We start from the raw sequence: 17,797 nt of genomic DNA on the forward strand, positions 1-17,797 counted from the left end.
AATAATGTAATGTCATATTTAATAATACATTAAATTAAATCAATAGATCATTATCAATTCCACAATATGGATCCCATTAACTTGGGCCCCTCTTAAAACATGTCAGGGCTGCAACCTTGTACATTTCGTAGAAATCTCCTGTCACTCATTGTGAGAAAGATGATCAAATCATGGGAAATCCCTCACATGGACTTGGTATATATACCACTATAAGTGTGCTATAAATCATAGATAGTTTTCACTTGGGGGTCAATACTTAAAGACATTCCTGAGCAGAGGCAATGAACATCCTGATTGGTGAGTAGGCTAGTGAGGTAATACTTGAGAAATGCTGCTTTCTCTTCCCTGCTGATCTTATCCAGACACAGCAGACAGCGACTCTGAGGGAGGGCTTCAGGGAACTACTCAGCATCAGCCTTTGGACTATCTTTACTGGTATTTTAGGCTATTAAAGTTAATTTTAAAACATCTGGACCTGTTTTTAGGAGTGAAGAGTAGATTTCTTCTCAGTTTACATCTGATCAGACTCTCATATTCGCTATGTTTAACTGCTGTAGTGACTTTTGGCTCAGGGTTTCACATTACAGACTATTCTCAACTCATGCAGCTATTTAGCCTGAGGGGAGACAGACATGCCCAGTGCGGCAGCAGGCACAGAGGAGCTGCTGAGGAGAGAGGAAGGCTTTTGTTCCGCCTGTTGTCCTCCTCCTCCTCCGCCGCACACACATACACACACACTTTGTGCTGGATGTATAAAGCCGATTGTTTTGATGCCTCGGCGGTGACATTTCGGTTTTTCTCATCACGCAGCAGCCTTCGTCCTTCCCTGCTACATGGCCACGCTCGGCCTCAGCGCACCTCTGCCGGGGAGAGGCGCACTTGTTGAGGATCCGCAATCTCAGGAGCTGGTAGAGATGAGCCGCAGCCTGATAGAGAAGATCCTGCAGGCCATTCCCGACACGCACGCGTCCTGCATTACCTCACAGGTGAGGAGACAGTGAACGCGTCACGATGGCGCAAGTGTTTACGTGTAGATGTATTAGTGTTGGTTGTTGGAGCTGCTGCGGTAATTCTGTCTGTGAGCCCATAATAAGAGCTCCTGAGCCTGAGTCAGCACTGTGCCCTGGTACTGGTCTGACAGGCTGCTTCATCACTTCATGTGTGCAGCAATCATTGTGTGCATTAGAAATGTGTTGCATATAAAATACACAACTTTGATGAATTATTAGTTGTAGTTACGAACAGCTCGGATAAATCCTGCAGTCTCTATCTTTAAGTTATATTAGACCTTAAATGTGATTAATTTGACGTGAGGTTCAGTTAGATTTGCACAGAAATGGCTGGTAGAAATGACACTCTCTACTTTAATTTGAGTAAAAAAGTTGAATTTTGAATCTTTTTTATACAACTATCTGGAGCCTACTTCTACTTCAGTAAAGAATGTGTCACTGTGTGACGCAGCAGTATTTTTAAGCAGTAAAGAATTTGCTAAAAGACTCCTTTGCACTAAGTACTGCACTTAAGTACAATATTAAGGTACTTCTACTTGAATATCTTATTACAAGTTACCTTACAAGTTAGACAGTACATACAAGGCCTATAATAAGCTCATAAAATGTGATGCAACTAAAATTAGCTCAACCTCAACTGCTCGCCTACAAACTAATAGTGACCCCAAAATATAACACTCACATGCAACATAGTGAGTACTTTTAAAGCTTTGAAGTAGGCTGTCACTACATGAGAAATAATTCACAGTAACGATAGGCTATTATTGTGATATTTGTAGACATTTTGAAGAAAACCCAGAAACAATAAACAATGCTGTCAGTCAAATTACTCTTTTATGGACTAGAAATAACTCCCACACTGTAGCCACACTCTCTGTTCGCAGATAGCTTCTGTGTTGTCGTCATCTTCTTTTTTGTTTAATGGCAGCTAGAAACCAGAGTCAAGGTGCTTACCACTGCCTAATATGACAATCCGAGAATAAAAAGAAACAGAGATGATTTAAGAGGTGCTGAATTTTTTATGCAATATTATCATATGTGTATTATTAACATGATATCAACATTTCATTTCCAAATGTCATGGTTATATTGCAGCACAGCTACTTTAAAGCTGCTACAAAATCTGTCAATTTCATTGTTTCAGGCACCCCCTGTGGTCAAAAATGGAACAAAGTAATTTTGTTCAATTTATCCTTGGCACTCTGTTAGACAATCTGTTGTTATTTTCTCACTTATCCAACCAGATAGGTCAGAATAACTATATTAACTATAACAGAAATAGCAAATCTTCTCACTAATGGTCTCGCTTGCTTATGTAGGCTGCTATCTATCCATAACATCTCTACGCTCTCTCTCCACCACAGGCCCTACAGCTCAATTCCTCTGAAAATTCAAAGCTGGCAATGATGGCGAAAACCATTGGAATCCCCTCTGCTCCTGTACTCAAAGCCGTGTCAGAAAGCTACTCTTTGGTGAGCATCAGAATAATTCTGTAAATGAAGTAATGGATTAAGAAAAAAACAGACAACATGACCTGGTATTCTGTCCTCTTAGGAGACCTGTTTGACAAACATGTCTGAGGGTCTTCAGCTGCACCGGGCCTTACTGAGCTCTGTCACTCCTCGCCTGAAGAACCAAAACAAAGTGACCGCGCTACAGACTGACATCAGAGACCTTGTCATTCAGATCAACAAGGTGGGGGATTTATTCTAAATCAATCTTTCTTAACAAATGATGCTTACTTTTAGGCAAGTTTACTGATGTTTTTTCGTGTACTTTGCAGTTGCTGAAAAAGGTGCAAGCAGAGGCTGTGGTGCAGCCCTCACCGACCCCTGTTGCCTTAAATCTACCAGGGGAATATGAATACCAGGTAGCAGCACACCTGACTCTGGTGCAGCTCCAGGCCTTCGGGCAGGACGTGGTCCGCTGCCTCAGGAGTCTGGAACAGAGCAATGAGGAGGAGACAGAGAGCTGACCATGATCCAACCGCTTTTGGCACATGTCCAAAAACGTGACATATTCTGCCATTTTTTATTATGGCATTAATTTATTTGTTACAAATATTTATTTCTATTTATATAGATATTTATTTAAATAGAATATTTATTGAGGGAATTTATTTTTGATAGCTTTGTATGCCTTGTTCCTCTTTTTGTTGACGGCTGAGCTAACTTCTGTTTTAACACTAGTCTGCTGACCTCTTCTGAAAGTACGTCATCATCACACCTACATTACATGGCAATAACTGTAAAATGAAATCCTCCTCCAAAAACAAACTATATACATTTATGTTTAAAAAGTGCAAAAGAGATGAATACACTAACAATTCTTACAGCCGAGTTTAAAGGGGCACGATGTAGTTTTGGGGAAGAAAAAGAAAAGATCTTCATTGACTGATTTTTAATATCTAAACAAACAGAATAAACAAACTCTCTTCGTTTTAATGACTGAATAAACTGAATAAACAAAATGACCTTAAAGGACAACACAGTTTCACACTATTTTACTTTGTTTATATGTGGCGGACCCTGCCACCTTTCTAGCTTCAAACAGTGTTCTGGGGACTTTATTTTTCTCTTAAAAGATTGTTTATTCAGGTTTGGAAAAAAATTAATATTTCTGAGTATTATTACCTCATTAATATTTTAAATATTAAAATTCTAAGTTTGAATTTCTTCTCCAAAACTACATAGTGCCCTTTTAATAAAAAAAAAATGTGGAGGAAAACAGGGAGTTTAGAGACAGCCTGACTTCTCAACATCTGTCTGAGCTGAATGGTAACACTAGCAGACATTTGTTGACACTCATTTGAGGGGATTGGGGGCACACTAAGGATTAATGATACAGTCTGTTAAATGTTTAAAAGAAACTACTTTTGTTTGAATCCGTTTTGAATGAATGACTTAAAAAAAAACAACCTGTACATGTTTGTATTTTCTGATTTTCCAATAAAATAAATAACTGCACTGAAAAGGGAGTCGCTCCTTTCTGTAAGCCACTTGGTGATGCTCAGAAATGCTGTCTCATTGATGAAATTACATCTAAAATTCCAGTTAAGCTAATACTGGTATAGAGAAGTGCAACTAAAAGTGAAATAGAGGCTCTTGTGTCATTATTTCTGCCACACTGCCAGACAGATTTCCTGGAGTGTTGCAAGCAACAGTGGGTGGGCAACAGTCTGATGACCACAAGCTTTTGTCACTAAGAGGATGGTCCAAAGTCCCTTGTACGTAATGTCATGTGGCTGCCTCGCTAGCATGTGACCGTTCAACTGACCCATGGTTTGTGATCACGGTGGTCATGTTATGGTAACTTCCAAATGTCACCAAACGTAACCATAGTATGATCTTAACCACACAATGAAGGAAACACATTCCGAGTAAGTAAATACTGGTTAGAGGAAATAGATTATGTTCATTACGGGGTTTTTATTTAAAAACTTATTTACACATTCTTTGTGTGAAAAAACATAAAAAACAATAGCAAAACAGTGTTTACACAGACATGGTTATAAACATTGTATTTTCCAACAAAGACGATCTTTAAATGGACAATCCAGTCACACTTAACCCACATAGACACTGGGCCAACCGAGGGTCATTTTGGTACTGAGGTTAAATTTAGACCCACAGCTTACAGGGCAGAGATGGCTTTGGCAGCTACTCTCCTCCCCAGCGGCAGAGTCAGGTCGGTGATGGCCAAGACGACTCGAGGTTTGGCCAGAGCAGGCAGCTTCACCAGCTCAGAAACCTGCATGCACAAAAAAGACAAATAACTGTTATTTTACTGCTTTAGTGGATCTGAAGAAACAGTTCAAAGGTCATCATGTTGCTCAAGGCACAAAGAAATCAGGTCATCCTTATTCAGATGGAGGTTCTGACTCCTTGATCTGGTTTTCAGGGCATGTTGGTTCATATACAACAGCAGCAGCAAAGCCACTTTTCACACCCTGACCCTTGAATTTTCTTATCACTCCTCAAGAATAAATTCCAAAGACTTCCCATTAACGTCTGATGCAACAGCTGTTCATCTCCCTCCTTATCTCCATCTGACTGGCTTCCACTCCCAGTTTCTTCTCCTCCCAGGTCATAACTCACCATTGTGAAGGGCATGAACTGCAGGATGTTTCCACGACTTCCCTGCTCCAGGCACTCAACGCACTCCTCCATAAAACTCTGTACAAACTGGGTGTGAGGGCCCGCCATCTTGGAGCCCACAATGGAGGAAATGAGGAGGAAAAGGTTGGCTGAGGAGTAGAAAACAGGTGGTGTGAATGGTCATGGTAGAAGTTATTAGAGGTTTACGTGTTGATGGCATTTTCCCAGAGGTGATGGGCTGTTACTGCCGAGGTTTGTAACTAGAATCTGTTCGCCTCCAAATAAATTTTAATTAGTTAAGTTAAAAATGTTGTTATTATTTTTTTTAGAGCAGAACTGGCAAACAAAACTGTCATTAATGAGTGACCTTTCTGTGATTACTTCCAATCAAATACAATTAAACATTATTTTCTTGGCACCACTCTGGAGCGGGATTAGCTCAAGTTTGTGGGGTTATCCCCTGAAAATTGACTAAACAAAGGGCTAAAAGGTGACAGTGTGACACGGGGCTAAAGTAAAGCCCAGTCCAAAGATTCACAATGGGACAAAACAGTTTAGATTGTTGCTGTAGCGTAAAGTGTCCAGTCTCAGCTTGACTCAGGCCGGCTGATGGTGCTACCTGCGACTCAAATGGCCCGTGGCTGGTCTTAGAAATTTATGCACATAATACAATCACAGCACCTCATAACAAAGTCAGCTGGTTGAGTCAGCTACAAATTGTTGGTTGAAATAGCAGGTTTGGGCGTAGGAAAGAGAGGATCACCTCATTAATATGTCTGAGTAACAGCCTGACTGTATGACACAAGCCTTAAAAGTTTAAATTTAGCGTACTGCTAAACTGAAAACATAACTGCTCTTCTCCTGCTCTGCTCACAGATATACAACTAAGTAACCCACTATCACTGCTCATTCGTATTTGAGGGTGTTGCAGGCACAATGCCAGTAGCTGCATGTTTTAACTCATCGCAAATTTTTGGAACAGGTCTTTAAAAGAGTAGTCACACATACTCTACAATATAAACATAAGTCACATGTTCCACTGGATATTTTACCCAGGTCTGGTAGAGATGCAGTGTAAATGATGTAGCCCCTGGTCTTGGGTTAGCCCTGGCTTAACAGTGTGTTTGTGAAAAGTTATCACAAGGTCAACTCTTAGCTCAGGGTTAAAGATAGAGCTGGACTTAGAATATGCAGTGTGAAAAGCCCTTTCATTAACAAAAAACATTTTAATTAATAACAATGAACAATTGAAAGTGGGCAACAACTTGAGGGGGAAGACCAACATAAAATGTCTTACTAACCTGTTGGCTAAACAAGAGCAGGAAGAATACCTTCAGGTTTTAATTTAACTTGTCACTTGACCGTTGATCTAATTTCTTCATTAAGGAGGTATACAGAGTGGACAGATGTTAGTCCATTTCTTTGTGCATTATGCAGCCAAAAAAGGACACAGTTTGGACACAGACAGAGTTCTCACCCAGGACTCTGTTGAGAGGGTCCCTCATGTTGACAGTGTGGAGCTGGGAGGCAGAGAGGGAACTGCTCATAGATCGGTCGCCTGTAAAGTAACACATGACGTAAGAAGCTGCACTTTTGTTTTCATTTAACTTTATGAAAACAATACATGCAACAACAAAATGCAAACAGGGATGTTGAAATTATCAGTCAAGTGTTCTGTCAGTGGTTGATGAAATGCGATCTCGGCTTAAGGTTGTGAAAGTCAAAAAAGGCTTCCTTCTACTGAAGTATTGCACCATCTTCGTTTGTTCCTAAAATAATGTTGCTATACACATTTCAATTGTTTTAGTTTCTAATTGACATTTCAGTGTAATAGGTGGAGTTCATTTGACAAAAAACACCGACTTTTTTAGTTTCAATCTGAATAATACCAAGCAAAGAAGCTCATAGAATCTCTGTATGAAGCCGCAGCTAGAACTGAAAAAATGAAAATTCCAAAAGCCGGTATGCTGAACACTCATTATGTAAGTTAGGTTGAAAGCAGGATCAAAAAGTTATGAAGTTTGGCACCATAAAACAATAACTCCATTGCTCTCAAAACCAGCCTGCCTCCTGTTGTTTTAATACTCAATTGTTCAAAGCTAAAACCTCGCATTAGACTGCACTGGCTCAAGTCAGGACCTGCTGATGGCTAAGAAGCTCAACATGTAATTAAAGTTTAACTGGATCGGTTAATAACAGCAAGCTTATTTATGCTTTTCTGATTTCGCTGAAAGTGCTTACAAGAAGCAACTTGTCGGTGACAGGGTCTTAAAGGTCCATTTGCTTTTGAAAAGCAGCTGGTATTTGCATAATCCCCATCTAAGGCTGACAGACTTCATAATGAAACCATCTATTAAAACCCAAACGTAAATAGACTGACCTGGACTGGAAAGGGCTACTGGCTCATCCTCATTTGAGCTGAGCAGACGCATGAGTTTAGAGGGTTGAGTGTCATCCAAGGGAAAGAGGCTGTTGTAGTCCTGCAACACAGTTAGCATTGTATTAAAAACCATTAATATAATAGTTATTGCTCTCCTATTTATCTTTAATGTCTACAATTATAAGGAATAAGATTAAGGAAACAGGTCAGTGTCTCATGTTAAAAATAGTATTTTAATGAGGAACACAATACACAGCCATACGACACACTCAGCCTTGTGTGACTGTTTTACCTCAATATCTTCCCGCTGCCTTTTGCGCTGACGAGCTGAAAACGGGCCTTTGTGATGAGAGGAGTATGAGCTGAGCGCACACCACACACACAATCTGAGAAGTTATTGGGAAAGTACAGTTAACGTCAGATCTCAAAATGCAAAAACCGAAAACATCAAAAGTATTAAGCTTCTCTTACTTGGCCAGAGCTTTTCCAGGTGGGTCTGCCAGGCTGTGCCAGTGGGCGGAGTCCGTAAGCAGGTCAGGCAGTATGGTACCCAGCAGGGTGAGGGTGATCTGCTGGGTGTCCAAGCAGAAGATGCTGTAGAGTAACTCCACCACTCGATTGGCCCACTCCTGTCGAGTCTCCTTCAGCAGTTCCTAAAATAAGACATTAGTCTGAGTACTGAGACACACTGAGTAATCTGGCTGTTAGACATACTCTTAGTTCTATTTGATATCATTAGTAAATAAATATGCACTAAAACTTTATTTATGTAAACCAGAGAAACTAAAGATTATTTTCTCCATTAAACCATTAATTGTTTTGTCTATAAAATGTCAGAAAATGGCGAAAAATCGTCCTTAAATGTCTTGTTTTGATCACAACACAAATATATTCAGTTTACTGTCCTAGAGGAGAGTCAAGAAACCACAAAATATTCACATTTAAGACTTTTAAAATCAGAACATTACTCAAACCGATGACCTCAGCACCAATTTTCAAAAAAGCTGGCGACTAATGTAATAGCTGACAAGTAATCAATTAATTGTTGCAGCTCTCATTTAACCATGGAAGTTTCAAAATATGTTGGGCCAAAAAGACACACTCAATCCTTTTTTGGGGAAAACTCTGTAAACATGAGCAAATGTGTTTACAACAAACTACTCAACAGGATATCTTTAAATAGACCAGTGAAGAGTGTGCCCGTTTATGGTGTTATGCCCACATACACAATAATAGATAAAGCCAAACTGAGCCTCTTTTACTGAGCAGCAACTGCTCTTAATACAGGAAAAATAAATTCAAAATCATCCTGGATAAAACACCCAGGTGTATTTGCACAGATGGTAAAGCCCATATTGACCACTGTAGTATGGGTGTAAACCAGAGGAATCTAAAAAATAATCGATGTGTTGACAAGGGTTAACCCATAGTTGGTCAGAAATGGATTTCTCCGTAAATGCAGTGGAGTTACAACAATTAGTCATTTAATTGCTTTGCCGATATACAGGGAATGTTTTAATATAGCACTATGTAGTTTTTGAGGAGAATTCAAACTCAAATATCTTCCTCAAAACTACACAGTGCACCTTAAAATAATTATTCAAACAAAAATCAGCAAACATTTGACGGTTCCAGGTTGTAAAACGTGAGAAGTTTCTGACAGTTGGTTGGAAAAGGGAGACATTTGAAGACATTACCTGAGGCTGTATTAAATTAATTTTCATTCATTTTTTGCGATTAATAAAGAAAATAATTGTTTAGACATCAATAATGAAAATTACTGTTAGTTTCAACCTTTAAATAGAGGCAATGTTGCTGATGTTGATTCTTAAGTTATCAGCAAGTTTTCTTGGTCCACCTACCTTTACTAAATTGTTAGTGAACCAGAAGACCCCTCCCATGTTGAGAAGACTCTCAAACAGATGCAGTGCCCGGCTGTCCACCCAGCCTTTGCGCAGCACCGTCTGAAACTGCTTGCTGAGGGCCACGTGGATGGGGTCTTTGGCCGGCAGCAGGTTGCGGTAGGGGATCGGCTCCTGGCCCTCCACTGGGGGTCGCAGGGTCGCAGCCGTTTGTTGGAAAACGTCGGCACACATATGCTCCATGATGGAACTCATTATGATCACGCTGGTGGGAGTGTAGGGGGAAAAAGGACGTAAGTGTTATTACACGTAATGAATGAAGATTCATCCGCATGAGTTCATGGGCGCTTGTTAATATAAATTAGTGTGTGTTTGTACCGTTCATTGTAAAACTGCAGAGTGTTCTCCCCATACAGCGGTGTTACAAGCTGTCGGATCATAGTCTGGGGCTTCTCCCTCTCGTCCCTCCCCAGCATCCTGACATGGGCCACCAGCCACGCCACAGCACAGATTGCCATACTGCAAACCTTCCCCTTAATGTTGTCAGTGATCTTCTACACTCAAAGGGATGACAGCAGCAAGAAAAAGAGGAAGGAAGAATGTGGTTAGAAGAGTAAAGAGGATTCTTGCTAAAACTGCTTTTGTTTCACATTACGCTATTTGAAAACTTGAATGGAAAAGGGGAAAAAATGACACATCAGCTTCATCTATTAAACTTTGGGACGTCACTGCTGTTGCAAGTTCTTAGCACGTTGTTATTCGTCAACTTCCACAGAGCATGACGTATGCTCACTTGAGTAATGAGTCAAACTACAAAAGTAGCAAAGAGAAAATTCTTAGACATGCAATGGTCAGGGAGTATCATATGAGCAACTGACACTCTGGAAATTTCACTACTGTGTTTTCCAGTCACAGAAAGAAAAAGTAAAAAAATAGAACATAAAAGATAAACAGACCTGTACTGCCTCCACAGAAAGTACGCCGTTCTCCCACGCATTCAGAACTTCCAGAATGGCTGCTGGAGTGCTGAGGCATATTTCATGCCATTTCACCTGACTGTCACAACAGATGAACATCAGAGGAAGTTCCATATTTAGAGCAATGTCGGGACATATTTAAGACATTTTCATTACATAAAAGCAATGAAAAAAAAAAGAAAAATTACAGTAAACTGCCGGGCATCACTGCAGTAGATGATCGGTCTAGAATCTGATCTGATTTAAAGTCCTAGTTTCAAAATAGAAATGACACTCATCTGAAGCAGTGCTAAAGATGCCTACAAAATGTTCAATATATTAAAAAACATTTATTAAATGTTTATATTCCATAAATATAAATACAGAACATGGGGGCTTAAAGTACATCTTAATTAAAGATTAGTCTACAACTTACACTAGTTTCATCTCTGAGGAGTTGTTCAGCAGGGTGACCAGGCTCTCCACTTTGCCAGGCTCTGGTCTGAAGCAGGGGTGGTCGGGGTTCAGAGTCTTGCCCTCCTCAGGCATACAGGTCTGCAGCCATGTTTCAAAGAAGGGGGTCTCCCCTGAAGGGCTGGGGTCTGACAGGATCACCTGGAAAGACGAGACACGGGGCAGCCATGAATTGTATGAATCAATTCAGGTTCATTCAATCTACAATCAGATCTGTTATGCCACTAATTCACAGCCCTCTCTGGACATCTTGTGGCCTGATGCTGAAAGAACAGGCTGAAGTCCACACAAAATACTCTACCCTAGAACATCAGTAGTTTTTTTCTGACAAGCTTGAATTGTCTTGAACTAACCTCAGATCCATACGTCTGCACCACATGGCAGAGCATGAGGAAGGAGATGTCGAAGAGCAGGGCCCGCACTGACGCAGACTTGGCTGAGGGAGAGGAGGGAAAAAAATCCCAAATGTTAGTATCTCATTCACTAAATAAAATGTCAAAGAGGGAAGAAATTCCCACATTGGAACATGTCACTCTTGTATTTGAACTCACATCCTTCACCGCTGATGTGCTTGGGAAACTCATTAAGTCTAGAACAAATACAAAAAAAACACATTACAAGATGTGAAACATTTGGTTAAAAATCTTCTTTCTAGGCTGACTGGAGTTTCCAACTGGCTAAACACAGGAACATTTACAACCTGCCACCCTTTAAAATATACTTAATTACTATTAGTGTGACTGAGGGCATCATTTGTCTTAACTTACAACTCTATTTTGCATTTACTCACTTAATAAACTTCCGTGCAAAAGATTTGAGTTTCCCAGTAGCTGCTGCTGCTGCCAAGAGCAGATCCAGGCTCTTTCCAGACAACATGTGTCCTAGGACCCCCAAAAGACCCTCAGGGGACTTGGAGTGGTCTGCATCAACTGTCTAATGAACGACAAAAGAGGAAATATGTTCATTTGTTCTTCTTTCAAAATGTATGTTATATTGTCATGATATCTGAGAACCACTTCTGATATTTTCCTTTTAATTTTTCTTAGCATGTCTGCGCATTTCTGTAGCCATTATGAAAACTACTTTTCATGTCACTACTACTGACCAAGGGCCTTATTATAGAAACCTCCCAAGTGGGTAATCTTATCTTATCTCATCAACTGTATTCAAGAAATAAGCTTATCTTATCTGGGATAGAAGTTTGGCTATTACATAACTGTCCAAACTGTTTCCTAAGTTTGGAATCCTCAGCTGGGATGACATATACCCTGTCCTAAATTCAAAATAACTGCCGAATTGGCAGCACCACAGTTGTTAGGTCTGTATGGCGATGAGGAGGAAGACGCGGAACAACATGAGCACTGAAATATTATGCCTGAAAAGCTACTCAAACTCTAATTGTTGGAGAAACTCACTGATGTTTGCCTGTTTAGTAAGCAAACACTGATGTTAGCCTGCTGGAGAAACTAACATAGATGTTAGCCTGTTAGCTTTAAATTTACTTGACCATCTATCAATGATTGTAAACTCTCTCCTCCACATACACAATTAATACCTCAGACACATCAAAGCTAAAATAGCTAGCTAGGGACAAATGAAGCGAGACAGCCGTTCTCAAGGATACAGGCAATCCTGTGTATATTCTAAACACAGATACAGGCATGACAGGACGAGTGCCGATTGAAGAATCAAGTTTACAGTTAAGTAAGGATTTCTTAAGTTAAGAAAGATACGAGGTCTGAGATAGGATAGGACACAGCCATGAGTTTAGGAATCGCTTATGAAATATGACAGAATTTTTCCTTTCTTTGACACCTGGCCCCAGACCATTAATCACCAGCACTACATCAACACTGTAATACACCGAGAATGCTCTGTACAGTTTAGGTCATGTTATGGTGCTCTACCTTGAGAATATTGGTGACAGTTGGCTCCGCTCTGAGGATGAGACCTGGGTTAGGCTGGATGTTAGCATTTTCTGCGGTCTTTAACCTTGGGGCGAACTCCCTGTCCTCGGTCCTGAATCAAATTTGCAAGGGAAGGGGAGGGGAGAGAAGGAGAGGAGAGGAGAGACAGAGGCGAAGTGGGGCAAATGGGAGGGAGGATGGGATGTACTGTGTGAATATGGTGAACAAATTTTCATCCACAATCATATTTAACAACAAAGTTCAGAAAACAAATTTAAAAAAAAAAAAGACAGAAAACAGGTGTCATGGTGTTGAAATGGGAGCCCGTACCGTTTTGAAGTGAGGCAGGTTGTATTTGAATCTGACAGCAGACCAAGCTTATTACACTCCTGTAGGAGCATGCCGAGGCAATCGCAACTATGTAAAAGGAAGCACACGAAAAATGATAAACGTCATGGTGCTGGCGTACCAGGCATTTCTAGAAAATAAGAGATTACAGGCTGCGAAGATGGTTGTGGCAAGTTTTCGGAGCACGTACTTGCATCGCTGATCTGCTTTGTCCAGCAGTGGTGTGAGCTTGAGTAAGTACTGAAATGCGATATTCACATCTTCCATGAAGTCCTGAAAAATACAGTTGTCATGTTTAAAAAGAGATAGTGAAGGTTCATTACATCACATTTTAAACATAACTGCTTCAATGACCAATAGTCATGATTGGATAAGTTTGTAAGTAAGACATCAGTGAGTCAATTGTTTTACCTGTCCTTTGTCACTATAAGGATACTTCTTTAGTCGGAGCAGAACCTGTGGGATCTAGCAGAAAGAAACCAAACCATTTAAATCAAGTTGCATGTGCATAGATGTGACAATCCTTATGCAAAAGAGATAAATATAAAAGTATAGGTATATAAAAGTAAATAAGATAGCATAATATAGCATGGGATATGATGTAAGAAAACAAGATAACATATACACAAGATATAGTTATGTATAATATAATACTGTACAGTATGGGAGCGTATACATTGTAGTATAAAATAATATATAATCATATTACTATAGTATAACATAAAAAAATATACAAATGAGGGGTGAAAGTGATTGGGTTAGTCTGTGGTAACAAAGAGAGTTCACTTATGACAATCAAGTGGAAATAATAATGGCTTAAAACTTAAAAGAAGAAATTAACAAAGTAATGAAATTCAGCTTCACTCAACATTATGACATTAAGTGTGGGTCAAAAGGAAAATAAACACTCGGGCCAAGAAAAAGAGAAAGACAGACAGAGAAAAGGGGGAGCAGTCATCTTTGAAGTTGAACTTGCCTTGAGGAAAGTGAAGGCAGTCCATTTGAGCTCCTCTGTGCCCTCTGGTGACTCAATAAGGCCAGTGAAGCAGGCCTTCCAGATCTCCAGGACAAAAAGAGGAGCAGGGATTCGCTGTGGAAGACAAACTATTACAGAAGACTGTGGACTGTGAACACTGTTTCTGTGTTCCACAGGCAACGGCGTTTAACGCAGACTTAATATATTTCACTTTTGATTAAGTTTCTCAGTCATACAGGTCATGGTAATTCTAAGTGTTGCATTGTAGGCAACTGGACTTGTTTGAGTTTCTTGAAACAAGAAATTTTATTGCAATGAAATATTCACCTGCATTCTCTTGATCATCATCAGCTGCTCCACCAGAGGCTGTGTCTCCCCTGTCAGATTCATGGTCCCTTCCAGCATGATGAAGGCATGGACTGATGGGAAGGAGGCATGACTCTGAGGGTCACACTGCACGGACAGCATCTGGGTAATACTGAGGAAATCGCAAAGAGCTAGCATGAGCAAGACTGATTGCGATGGTCTTTGAATTATTATATCACCACGTCTAAACTGAGCAGTGTCATGCGCAAGTTAAATAGCTATGTGCATTCAATACTTAAGAATGAGGAATATTCACCCTTTTACTAGTGACAAGCTTTCTTCTAATTTAGTTCTCATTGTCTGGTTAGGTACGTTTCCGAGGCCTTCCGTCACTTTCACCATTGACTGCTCTACGTTGCTCCAGGAACCTGTGAAGGAATTCAACAACACTTAAGATTTATGGCTCCTAACATTCACGCACGATAACATTTGACTGATAGTAACTTTTTAAGCTTTTTATGTAGCTTTGTCAGGGGTTAACCATCACCTTAAATGGTAACAAAAAAATAACGTCTATGCCCTTATTCATTATGCACCATCTTGCATAAACACACAATCGTAACACCTTGTTCCTCCAGCCGAGCGATGTGTACCAGGGCTCTGTTCTTGGTGCTGCTCATCAGAGTGTGAAGCCTCTCCTGGCAGGCTCTCAGGCTGGCCTCTGTGCTGGCTGATGGACCCAGCTCTCTCAGCTTCTCGCAGTACCAGGCACAGCCCTGCAGCAGCCACACCACCACTCCCAGCAGAGCCCGACAAAGCCCAATGCATTCCTCTGCTTTCCCGTGACAGCTTAAAAGTCAGAGATGCGAGCCAGGGTAGTACAAAGGAAGTACAAAACATAAGATTTACATAAAAAGATGACGTGCCCATGTGAATGAAGTTAGAGTAATAGGAATAATTATGATAAAGGATCATTTCTGGGCTTCTAGATTTCCCATTTAACACGTTGTTAATGGTTAGTTAAAATGGTTGAACACAGATGCTAGACCCCATTCAAGGCAGATGATATTCTGCATGTTATGGTTATATATTAATTTACCATTCCAAAAATGTATATATACCTAGTGTTAGCCTTAATTACATAGAGTTACAAATATGCTCTCTGCATCTACAATGACTTTATAAGAAACCCTTAATCATACAGAACAGAAAAATCAAACATTAACACTGATGTAAGTATTATGGGTATGGGTATTAGTAAGGGTGTAAAATATGTAATACTAATGGAGAATGACAACACTGTCATCAATAACTTTCATACCTGAGACGATGGCAAAACATGTCCATTATCTCCAACAGTGATTTGACACACAGCTCCCGGGAAAAATCATCAAACTGTAAGAAAAGAGACATATTCATGAGAGCCTTATATGTGATAGTAAAATGCATACTGCCATAACTTTCATCAACCATTAATCACCTTGCTGATGGCTGTAAGCACACTGGAATAAGACACCATCTATGAAGAGAGGAGGAAACATTCAGAACTTGCAGCTCAACATCAGCACCATTACACACAATGCTCAGCTATGCCATTATTTGATAACACTGCTTTTTCTCTCACCTGGGAACTTATGGCATATTTGAGGTAAGACAAAATAAGGGGGTTAGGAGAGGGACCAATCATCGCCTGCTCCATCAGGGCCTCTGGAATACACAAACAGCATTTAAAGCCACATTATAAATATCAATGAGATAACTGGTGTCAAGTCAGATCATTTGCATAATGGCTGGGGAACTTCACTGTCTTTCCTCTGACCTGCAAGGTTAAGGTAGTCCCATGTTGCTCCCTTTGGAAAGTTTTTCTTGATGTTAATGGCCCACTGGTAGTCACTCCATCGTTCCTTCCATGCCTGCAGAATGGCTTGCTTCAGGTTGACCACCTTCATCCTGGTAAAAATGACCATAAACTTGTAAAAACAATATCAATTTACCAAGCCACAGGCTTGAAAAGCTATTCTGTCGTAGAATACCACTTTGTTTAGCTTTCCTAAGCTACGTTATTCATGATTTGGCTAGCTGACGTTAGCCGTTAGATGCCGATGCCATTCATCTATGAATTAAGATAAAGCTGTCCTGCTAGTTGCAAAAACACAAAAACGCCACAGTAAATAAGACAAACCCCGCTACACAGCGTCACCACTCATTTAGGTACTTACCTGACTTTTTCAGGTTTTCAGAACATAAAAGATATTGTGTTCGTAGCTCCTCTGCTTCACAATACAAAGAACGCCATTTTTGCTGTAAAAGACGAAAGAGTTCATTGGTTGATATTTCGACGTCTGAATATTCTTTCCGCTGATTGGTTTAGAGAGGCGCAGAACGCTCAACGGCAGCGTAATGACTTGACACTATCACAAGATGGCGCACTTAACAAGGCGACCGAGTCAAAGCTCACCACTGCATGAAAAGTCAAAGAGAAAGGTGAGCTTAAACTTATCCTTAAAAATAAACACCAAACTATCCAACTGGAGAAATATTTACAAATTAAACTCAAGAATGGCGTCGCGCCCTCGTCTATTCAATACAGTTCGGTTTTTGTTGGCTGTAAAAATCTAAATGACTGTTTTTGTTTTGTATTTAGGCTATACTACAGTTTAAGCTAGCGTTGGCTAGATGTGCACCATTCACTTACCTCCTGTAAACATACTGAATAAAAGTTTATAAAACATTTTTGAAATTGAAAAATGTAGGTACACTTTAAGGACGTTGAAAAGAAATGAAGGGAAAGTACTGTTAATCAGAGATAATAACCAGGTTTATAGGTGATGGTGGACTGTAACCTGTAGTGAAAGGGAAGAGTGACCATGTACACCTTTCCCAATAGCCTTTCCTACAGTGTTGAAACTGTTCTCGTATAACCCCACAGATGAAACAATTTTTCCTTAGGGACATGTTTTTCAGGCTAAACTATTATACTGTGATTCACTATAATTAAGAGGAGACAATAATACTTTTGTTACCTTGATTGACTTTTTGATTTGACATGCTCACATTGTAGCATGACATTACATTGAAACCTAGTGGTCATGGTTGTCAAAGCAGCTTCATTAGTCATTTAATACCTGTTAGTGAGATGTCTTTTCAATCGTGGCATATCAACTTTTTGCAAATCAGTTGTATTTGTGACATCTAGAGTCCCCGATTACCACCAAAGCCCCAGTACTCCTCCTCTTCACCTTGACCAGTGCTGGAAAGGGTCCAACAGGCAGCATCATGATCACATACAGATCCACACTAGAGGGTATTATGGAAATTACCAAGGTTGTCTTTATGAGGATTATGAGGAAATAAATCTTCTGGGAGAAAAGCAAATATTGCATGTTCACAAACACTAAACTAAATGTCACAACTTTATAAACAGACATCACACACATGAAGGCCACATCAAGGGAAAACAGTCCTCCCCTTGCAAAAATGT

At 40.1% G+C, this 17,797-nt stretch overlaps 2 protein-coding genes across 3 annotated transcripts; one reads left to right on the plus strand and one right to left on the minus strand.

The window, feature by feature from the left end:
* Nucleotides 1-227: 227 nt before the first annotated feature.
* On the plus strand, nucleotides 228-3,976 carry csf3a (colony stimulating factor 3 (granulocyte) a). Its single transcript, XM_073490077.1, has 5 exons — nucleotides 228-297; nucleotides 811-986; nucleotides 2,375-2,482; nucleotides 2,565-2,705; nucleotides 2,794-3,976. Exons 1-5 carry the CDS (start codon nucleotides 282-284, stop codon nucleotides 2,983-2,985), a joined length of 633 nt encoding a protein of 210 aa, XP_073346178.1. The 5' UTR covers nucleotides 228-281; the 3' UTR covers nucleotides 2,986-3,976.
* A 442-nt stretch (nucleotides 3,977-4,418) lies between these two features.
* med24 (mediator complex subunit 24) lies at nucleotides 4,419-16,617 on the minus strand. 2 transcript variants are annotated; one of them, XM_073490348.1, is made up of 26 exons: nucleotides 16,536-16,617; nucleotides 16,136-16,266; nucleotides 15,941-16,023; nucleotides 15,797-15,835; nucleotides 15,638-15,711; nucleotides 14,942-15,165; nucleotides 14,633-14,744; nucleotides 14,338-14,488; nucleotides 14,011-14,124; nucleotides 13,446-13,499; nucleotides 13,225-13,307; nucleotides 13,017-13,103; nucleotides 12,687-12,786; nucleotides 11,570-11,712; nucleotides 11,331-11,368; nucleotides 11,133-11,215; nucleotides 10,742-10,920; nucleotides 10,306-10,405; nucleotides 9,728-9,903; nucleotides 9,350-9,614; nucleotides 7,959-8,140; nucleotides 7,780-7,873; nucleotides 7,488-7,587; nucleotides 6,585-6,665; nucleotides 5,108-5,256; nucleotides 4,419-4,760 (listed from the first exon to the last, which is right to left on the minus strand). In XM_073490348.1, exons 2-26 carry the CDS (start codon nucleotides 16,263-16,265, stop codon nucleotides 4,644-4,646), a joined length of 2,958 nt encoding a protein of 985 aa, XP_073346449.1. In that variant the 5' UTR covers nucleotide 16,266; nucleotides 16,536-16,617; the 3' UTR covers nucleotides 4,419-4,643. The 2 variants fall into 2 exon arrangements, with proteins under 2 accessions (XP_073346449.1, XP_073346448.1); XM_073490347.1 differs by having other exon boundaries at nucleotides 12,687-12,798.
* Nucleotides 16,618-17,797: the final 1,180 nt, after the last annotated feature.

This window comes from Pagrus major, chromosome 20, assembly GCF_040436345.1.
Source record: "Pagrus major chromosome 20, Pma_NU_1.0".
NCBI lineage: Eukaryota > Metazoa > Chordata > Actinopteri > Spariformes > Sparidae > Pagrus > Pagrus major.

Coding starts and splice junctions, on each gene's coding strand:
- csf3a (XM_073490077.1), top strand. Junction 2,483..2,564: donor TGTCAGAAAGCTACTCTTTG/GTGAGCATCAGA, acceptor CTGTCCTCTTAG/GAGACCTGTTTGACAAACAT. Junction 2,706..2,793: donor TTGTCATTCAGATCAACAAG/GTGGGGGATTTA, acceptor TGTACTTTGCAG/TTGCTGAAAAAGGTGCAAGC.
- med24 (XM_073490347.1), bottom strand. CDS start 16,265: ATGAAGGTGGTCAACCTGAAGCAAGCCATTCTGCAGGCATGGAAGGAA. Junction 16,024..16,135: donor GGACTACCTTAACCTTGCAG/GTCAGAGGAAAG, acceptor TGTGTATTCCAG/AGGCCCTGATGGAGCAGGCG. Junction 14,125..14,337: donor TGATGATCAAGAGAATGCAG/GTGAATATTTCA, acceptor TGTCTTCCACAG/CGAATCCCTGCTCCTCTTTT.